This window comes from Anser brachyrhynchus, assembly GCF_964034855.1.
Source record: "Anser brachyrhynchus genome assembly, chromosome: Z".
Lineage (NCBI taxonomy): Eukaryota > Metazoa > Chordata > Aves > Anseriformes > Anatidae > Anser > Anser brachyrhynchus.
Window position 1 is genome coordinate 16,900,241 of NC_137697.1, and position 8,511 is coordinate 16,908,751.

At 41.1% G+C, this 8,511-nt stretch overlaps 1 protein-coding gene across 1 annotated transcript; it reads right to left on the reverse strand.

Moving 5' to 3' along the window:
• Nucleotides 1–1,921: 1,921 nt before the first annotated feature.
• Nucleotides 1,922–8,511, reverse strand: DIMT1 (DIM1 rRNA methyltransferase and ribosome maturation factor). Its single transcript, XM_080574136.1, has 12 exons — nt 8,119–8,511; nt 7,950–8,023; nt 7,567–7,653; nt 7,119–7,180; nt 6,917–7,010; nt 6,782–6,831; nt 5,806–5,929; nt 5,609–5,701; nt 4,062–4,126; nt 3,702–3,765; nt 3,111–3,217; nt 1,922–2,399 (listed from the first exon to the last, which is right to left on the reverse strand). Exons 1-12 carry the CDS (start codon nt 8,177–8,179, stop codon nt 2,357–2,359), a joined length of 924 nt encoding a protein of 307 aa, XP_080430262.1. The 5' UTR covers nt 8,180–8,511; the 3' UTR covers nt 1,922–2,356.

Below are 8,511 nucleotides of genomic sequence, written 5' to 3' on the forward strand. Positions count from 1 at the left end.
TTACAGATGAGAATTTACTTCTATGAAGGCTCTGTTCTGCTTTGGGAAGGGTTGCACTTTGTAAACACACGTGAGTTGTTGCACTTTTTAAAAGGCCTCTGATTTCAAAATGAATGTTTACTTCTGGAAAAAAATATTCTGTGCAAATTTGTAATTTAAGAAGAATTCCCCAGAGCACTGTCCTGACTTTCATTTTGCAGCAGGTCTTGAAGAAACATCACACGGCTTTCTGAGCATTTGGTTAAGAACATCATTCATCGCAGTTTAAAAAAAAATAAATAAAAAGAGGCAGCCACTTTTGTTAGTGGACGATAGTACAGGTTATTGTATAATACCAGAGGGTTTCTTTGAACTTGCTCTAAAAAACTCTTACTTTATAAAGAGCCTCTAAAGACTGGGGCATCGTATGTGGGAAACAGTTGCTTCCCTACTACTCCTGCATGCAAGCCAAGAGCCCCAGCCAGGCTGTGGTTTATAGCAACTAGTAAAGATGACAGGCAGAGAAAAGGCAGGTAGATCTCAGCACCTTTTACTAAACCTTGTAAATGATGTGGTCTGTGAGGTACCAGCTGCAGGTTAAAATCATGTCTAGTGGCTGTTAAGGGACTGCCTCTGTGATAAAGCCTGCTGTAAAGATCAGTTCTACACTGAGACTAAAGCGGTGAGAATTAAAATAAGCAAGTGAATGCAGCTGGTTATAGCACTTTAATTCTGTAGGCCATTGTATGATGGTCAGGCATGACTAGGGCTCAGACAAGCATATTCTGTTCCCTGTGATGTAAAACAAAAGCTTACAAAAAACATGATGAGTATCTCCTGTATTTCTTCCTTCTGTGTTGGTCTGTGCATATTGCTATGGCAGCTTAACCATCGCTCATAAATTGGTTCTATAAGCAGTGAAGCAGCACTGGAATTGTTACAGTATAAAATAATTGAGCACTCCTTCAGGATGCCTGCAGATTCAGGCAGCGTTTCTGAATCACTGACCTTTCAACTTGCATGAAGTTGAATACTACAGTACTTTTTGTTAATCTGTCTCTTCTGCATTTACTGGCAAGATGCCACACATGAAACAAATGACTTAGCACAGAATCATAGAATATCTCAAGCTGGAAGGGACCCACAAGGATCATCGAGACCAACTCCTGGCTCCACACAAAACCACCCAAAAATCAGACCACGTGTCTGAGAGCATTGTCCAAACCCTCCTTGAACTCCACAGCTCGGTGCCATGACCACTGCCCTGGGGAGCCTGTCCCAGTGCCCGACCACCCTCTGATAACCAGTCCTGATACCCAGTCTTATGGTAGTTAATACACAGTTATGCCATCAAACTTGCATCATGCTACAGAGTTAATGGTTACTGTTTTCCTGAATTGGAAGAGAGATCAAAGTGGATTTTTCTTTTGATGGTTGCTATGTAGAGTGAATGCAAACTTCCTTGGGAAAAAACTCTGCCTTGTCCTTAGTAACAAATACATAATCCAAACTATATTAAGACACTTCAATAAGTCAGGACACATGAATGTATTGCTTTGAGGTTCACTGAAAGCTTTGATCTATCTTAATCCTCCTTTTGGCCTTGAATGACAAATTTTTCTGACAAAAAATAGCTTGCTGACTTCACAGGTGAACACCTGCTATAACCACCTTCTTCTGTCCATGTTAAAGAGCGCTGGCCAGTTAGTAATTTTCTGCTGATTCCTACAGGGGTCTGATGGCAGTAAGTAGGTGGTAAAGGAGATGACACTGGTGATTTTAGGTCCCTCAATGATATTTCCAACAACTGACACCAAGCCCATATGATAAATGCTCACTTCTGAAAATAACTTACTGGGATTTCTTGAATGGAAATACGTTACTAACAGACTTAGAATGCTAGTAGCTACCAGACAAAAGGAAGAAATGGACATCCCAAATCAAAAGGAAGTGTTCAAATATATTTTAAAAGAAACAAGAACCAAGTGGAATGACTACAAATCCATTTTTGTTGCTAAACACAGACTTATGAGTTATAAGTATTACAAAAATATACTGAGATCAAGTTCATGAGCAGAGAACACAGATTTCAGTTATGGCAGCATCAATCTGCATGTCATCGGGTAAATTTAAACATACTCTGTTGTGTGGAAGTCCAGCATCTCACTTCAGTCCTGAAAGAATTTAACGCTTTTAAAATAAGGAGCAGCATCTTGCCTATTTATTACCTGTGATAAAATTGCAATGTTCTTAATAAGAACCAGTGTGCACTCTGTATTCTGTAGCTTTTGTGAGAAGAGCTTGTCTCATTGCAGTCACTGTGGCTTCAGTAAGGCTTAGATAAGAAAATAAAGATCTTTCACTCTTCTGGTAGAATCTATGAGAAATGGATGCCTTCTGAATTGAAGCCATGCAACAGTCTGAAAAAGTGAAATAGTCATGTTATAATTTCCACTCATTTATACAGCCAATTAAGTCATTTCCAAGTCACGCTGGCTGGCAAAGTATATAAGTAAGTAGCACAAAAGCAGCTACTGTTGTTCAAGTACTATAAAAATTGTTAGGAAGCTTACACTACAAGTTACTATTAAGTTTGCCATTTTAGAGATACATTTCCAGTGCAGTTACTGGTGGTGAGTCCTACCAGGTTTGCTGCATTTCTTTGAAAAGCAGTGACCATGATAATTGTTATGCTGAGAAACAGCTAGGAGTTTTATCTTGAATTAAGACTGAATTAGGACAGGATTCTTGTTCTAACATAAATTACTCACCAGAAGAGCAGAAAATAGTAACTAATTACTAAAATTTCCTATTTACGTTAAGGCCTAATCCTCAAGACAGGAGGACAGGGAAGGATTGTGTAAGTCTCCAAAGAAAATTACGATAACCAATCCTGTTATTAGAGCCACTTTTAGCAAAGACACTGTCTAGTGTCTAGAACACAAATTACAGAAGTAGGGATCTTTAGCTAGTTCCATCTGAGTGCTGTAAGCAGCAGTTTATATAGGGTTTATGCAGAGGAAAATGGTTAGTCCTCTTCCTATGTAACCCAATGCTTATCTGTTTGACGTAGAGGTATAGAAGCAGGTAGAATCTGAAAAAGCTTAATAGGGTAAAGAGAAAAGATTTACCTAATGAAGTCATCTATATCCATTGAACGAGCTCGCTTTTCAGAGAAACCTGTATCTTTTAGGACTGCCTGTATTTTCTCCGCAATTTTGAAGTTTTCAGGTATTTCCTATCAATGGAAAATGGGATACAAATTACTTTTCTATTCATAGCATAGAAACAGGTTAATTTAAATAATCTATTCTTCCTTTGCTTTTAGAAGAGTTCTTCTTTCAAATGACATAAGCTGTTGCTTTTCTTCTATGGATTATTGTATTCTTGCATCTGAATTTTTATATCTCACCTCATTCACTATAAATGAATCACCAACAGTATTGCAACACAGACTCCAAGTTTTCTTACTAGATTTTGGGAAAAGTCCATCCTTGAGACATATACAGCCAATATATTAACAATATCCCCAGATTTCATTTTTTTCACTGTAACTTAGTGACCCTTTTAAACTGTTCTTTAAGAAAAAAAGTTCCTACCTTCCCAAAACTCTCTTGGAAAAGCTTTAACATGTCAAGCTTTTCAATTCTGATTTTTTTATTCTTAGTATTTAGTTCAAGAGTACACATAAATAATACGTAATATATTAAAAAGGAACTTACTCTATTATGTAAGGAACAATGAATTCGGTAATTATGATCCAGCAACTGCTCTACAGCACTTGACCTGAAAGAAATTCAAACCTAGAATGAAAACTGAACTTTAAATGTTTTTTTGTTTTTGACTTAACTGGTTATTATTTAATATAAAAATGAACTAATGACTACAAAGATCTGTTCTTCTTAAACTGCTGCCTAAAAGTTTAACTTGAGAAGTCTGTGACCTCAGCATAAATTCTCCATCGTGGTTTATCCCAGATTCTGCTGGCATGCATATAACACTGCTAGATATTTACACAAAATAAATGGTTAATTCAATGGACTCTCAAACTTTAAAAAATTCTTCTAACAGAAGTTACTTACTTAAAGGCTGCAGAGAGTGTCTTGTTTTTCCTAACAAAGGCTATCCTTACCAGACCATCCCATTCCTGAAATTAAAGCACACAGTACTTACTGAAAGGAACATACAGTTGCTAAAAAGAAGAACACTATTGGCAATTTCACAAGAATATTGAATGCAAAAACGTCTTTTCAGTAGAGTACCTTTCTTAACAATACAAAGAGCACGCATTCTTGGACAAAGCAACCCAAATGGAGGGAAAAATATTTCACACAATAAAACCTTCGAATTGTTCTTTTTTATGCCTGGGTACCACTGTCCAGACCTTAAGTGATGAGAATGCAGACACTTCAAGAAAATCTGCTAATGCTAGGCAAGGCTGAAATGGCCTCAAAGACCAAAGCATTTTAAAAATTAACTTTGAGTATATTATCCTGTAGCATCTGCCTTCTGAGACTATGCAGAGTAAGGTAAGAGTTCTCAAAAACACTCCTTTGATCACAAGTAACTTAAGTGATCAAGCTGGAAGAAATTCTGTGACATAATAAGCACTATGAAAGGGATGTTATGAGTAGCAACTCTCCAATTGATACGGAGTTGGTACCTCAGTCTTGTCAGAAATAGAATCATAGAATTGGATAGAAAGGGCCTTAAAGATCACCCAGTTCCAACCCCCTGCCATGGGCAGGGACACCTCCCACCAGACCAGGTTGCCCAAAGCCCCATCCAGCCTGGCCTTGAGCACCTCCAGGGATGGGGCATCCACAGCTTCTCTGGGCAGCCTGTGCCAGTGCCTCGCCACCCTCTGAGTGAAGAATTTCTTCCTTATATCTGATCTAAACCTACCCTCTTCTATTTTAAAGCCATTCCCTGTTGTCCTGTCACTCCACTCCCTGACAAAGAGTCCCTCCCCAGCTTTCCTGTAGGCCCCCTTTAGGTACTGGAAGGCTTCAATAAGGTCTCACTGGAGCCCTCTCTTCTCCAGATTAAACAGCCCCAACTCTCTCAGCCTGTCCTCATAGCAGAGGTGCTCCAGCACTCTCAACATCCTCGTGGCCCCCCTCTGGATTTGTTCCAGTAAATCCATGTCCTTCTTGTGCTGGGGGCTCCAAAGCTGAACACAGGACTCCTGGTGTAGTCTCATTAGAGCAGAGCATAGGGGCAGAATCACCTCCCTCACCCTGCTGGCCATGCTGCTTTTGATGCAGCCCAGGACACGGTTGGCTTTCTGGGCTGCAAGCGCACATTGATGGCTCATGTCAAGCTTCTTGTCAACCAACACCCCCAGGTCCTTCTCCTCAGGGCTGCTCTCAATCCATTCTCCACCCAGCCTGTATTGGTGCTTGTATTTGTAAGTACTGCAAGAAAAGCTGCACCCAATTACATGCAGGTAATGCAGTAATACAAGTCTGATCAATACAAGAGTAAATATTGTGGTGTTTTGTAAATACCAATGGATACTTAGTAGTGAAAACAACATAAACAACTGAGTAACAAGTACAAAGAAATGAAACAAAATTAAACACTATTACTAGAATATTACGTTGTTATTACACTATACAACACTTACCTGAAAGTTGATAGGTGGTGGTGGGTTCTTTGGCTCTATTCTGACAACACTGGATTCCACTTTGGGAGGAGGCCTGAAGTTGTTCTTTCCAACCTGTTAGAGGTTAGGCAGCTGCATGAATAGGCAGTGAATCCTCACACTCTCAGAAACATTATTCTCTCTTTGATAGCTTTGTTAAGTAAAGCAAAATGACATACCTTCATCAGATGGTCCACTCGAGCTAATAACTGAGTATTAATAGAAAGTCTGCAGTATAGCTTAGTTCCTGGTTTTGCGACCAAACGAAGTGCAAATTCCCTTTGAAACATAAGTATTGCACACCTGAGAGTAACAGAAATGAGAAAATGAATTCTAAGTCTAACCAACTTTTAAGTCAAAAAACTAACTGCTAGTTAGAAAATATTTTCCCCCCCTCAGGACTTAAAGGAAGGAAAGTCTGCGATATGCACACACTCCCTTGATTAGGTCAGACTTAGAAACAAACAAACAAAACAAAACAAAAAAATACAACTTGGTAAAACTACCCAAGTTTCATTAAAACTACAATAGAATTTTGTTCTTTATACTGCTAAATGGATCAGAGAGAGTCCAGTCTCAGAGTTTCATGCATGACAAATAATTTTGAGTAATTTCCCAGCAAGCCCTCCAAATACAAATTCTCTAGCACCAAAAGTTGATCAGTAACGTCACTAATGTTAATATTTCAGTGTGAGAAATGAAGAACTACTGTCATGGTGAACAACACACAGAAGTACCTGGGCAGTTACATTTTTAGACCAGACAATAGTAAACGTCTTGGCTTCAATTCTGCCCTTAGCACACTTACTTCCTAACAGAGGAAGACATTTGAAATGTTACCATGCCCTGCTTATCCTTGGAATAACAATTATTTATAATCTGAGTGCAAACAGGTGCCATTCTTCGTTTCATCAGCTTGACTCTCACGTCAAAACTAAGTTTATCCTTATGCATTAGTTGATATTAACTAGTTGACATTAACTACTTTTCAATCATTGACAGTTTTCATATTATAGAAAAAACTGGTGTGGCTCTGATCCACCAAAATGATATTTAAAAACTAAAAAAAATGATTTGAGAACATCTGTGAAATTATTTTTTTGCCTTTCCCCTGCTCCCCAATCCGGTAATCTAGAGCACTGCTCTTGTACATACCTGAAAAAAGGTCTATGAAGTAACAACTTGAAAACAAATGGTGAGGAAATCTGAGGAAAAGCGTAACAGCATTAGTGTAACTTCCAGGCAGTTATCATTAAAAAAAAAAAGTTTTCCATGTTGTTTAGTGCATACCTGGTAAGGTAAGTTAGCTACACATGCATCAAAGAATGGTAACTCTGTTTTCAAGACGTCTCCAACCTTGATTTCGAGTTTGTTTGCCAGACACCTGGGTGAAAATATACTGTGGTTATCTTCAGATAAGCACCCTGACAATGTTTTTGCCAAAGCAGCTCCACCGCTTTAAGTCATCACTACTTCAAAGGTTGATACTTACGTGCCCTGCACTCTCTTCTGAAGTTCACCCACAAGTCTAGGGTCAATTTCACAGGCAATAACCTGAAAATAAAGCAGATACTTGGAACTTTATACACGAACTCCTCCTAGCTGGGATTAAAATTACAATTGTAAAAAAAGATCAAATAAATATTGCTATGCAATTAAATAACTCTTAAATACTTCTCATTACGCTATGCACCTTTTTTTTCTGCCACCACAAAACACGCAAAAGTTATCACATAAACTGATAAAAGCAATGTAGTTTGACAAAGCCATGCATATTTTACAAACACAGCAAAAAAAATCACTGATATACATGCAAATGTTAAGAAAAATACACTTTATTCTACTTTTTTCAATCAGGTAGCTGAAAACGCTTCTCTATGCCAAAGGCCAAGCCATAACGTGGCACGCGTACGGGAAGGCGGTGGTAAAGTCACACTTACTTTTTTTACTTTCTCTAGCATTTTTACTGTCAGGTTACCAGTCCCAGGGCCGACTTCCAGAATGACATCTGTACGTCGTAAGGCAGCCTAAGAACAAACAAAATATTAAATAAAAATTATTAAATAAGGGATATTTTTCTGGAACTGATTTCTAGCAGCAACTCAATTATAAAATGAAAAATATAAGCAGCTCAATAAAAAGCTGAAATCAGCTAACAGAGAAGTATGAACTTTTTTTCTTTTTCTTTCTTTCTTTCTTTTTTAAGGAGGGAAGCGGTGAAAGCACGGACGCCGTACGAGTTGACCGGGAGCGGCACCTGGCCGAGCACAGACAGGCAGGTGAGCAAGCAGCGCCCTGCCGGCTCGGCACCCCCAGCGCCCACCTTCTCGATGATGCTGTTGACGACGAGCGGGTTCTTCAGGATGTGCTGCCCGGCGCCGGTGTTGAAGAGGATCCCTGCGGGGAAGCACAGACACACACAGCCGTAACGCCGCTCCCGCCCTGCCCGCACCCCCCGCCCCGCGGCCTCCCGGGCCAGGACTCGGCCTCACCGGGAGCCTTCCCCTCGGGGCGCTCCCGCCGCGGCCGCTTCCCGGCCCGCGCCTTGGGCATGGCGGCGGCGGGCCCGGCCCGGCTGCGAGCACGCGTGCGGCCGCCGCGGCGCGGCCAGGGGACTACGGGTCCCGTGGAGCACCGCGGCGGCACCGCGACACGCGGCAGCGGGGCGGGCCCCGACGGCGGCCGCGGGGGTCCAACCGCCGCGGTGCCGCTGCGGGGCGGGGCGCGGGCTCGCCTCTGCCCGCGGTCGGACCAACGGCTTCCGCGTGGCGGAGGGTGCCGAGGTGCTGCGGTGTGCCCGCAGCAGCCGACACAGAGCAGGGCCAACGTAATATCAGTGGTGTGTTTGCGACAGCCACTTGGGTTTGTCTGAGTGGCGTTAGCCG

Bases quoted from the DNA above. Each gene is read 5' to 3' on its own strand.
- DIMT1 (XM_080574136.1), bottom strand. From the start codon at position 8,179: ATGCCCAAGGCGCGGGCCGGGAAGCGGCCGCGGCGGGAGCGCCCCGAG. The intron at 5,930-6,781 runs GTATGTACAAGA...TGTTACTCTCAG, and splicing joins CTTCATAGACCTTTTTTCAG to GTGTGCAATACTTATGTTTC. The intron at 4,127-5,608 runs GTAAGTGTTGTA...CTTTAATTTCAG, and splicing joins CACCACCTATCAACTTTCAG to GAATGGGATGGTCTGGTAAG.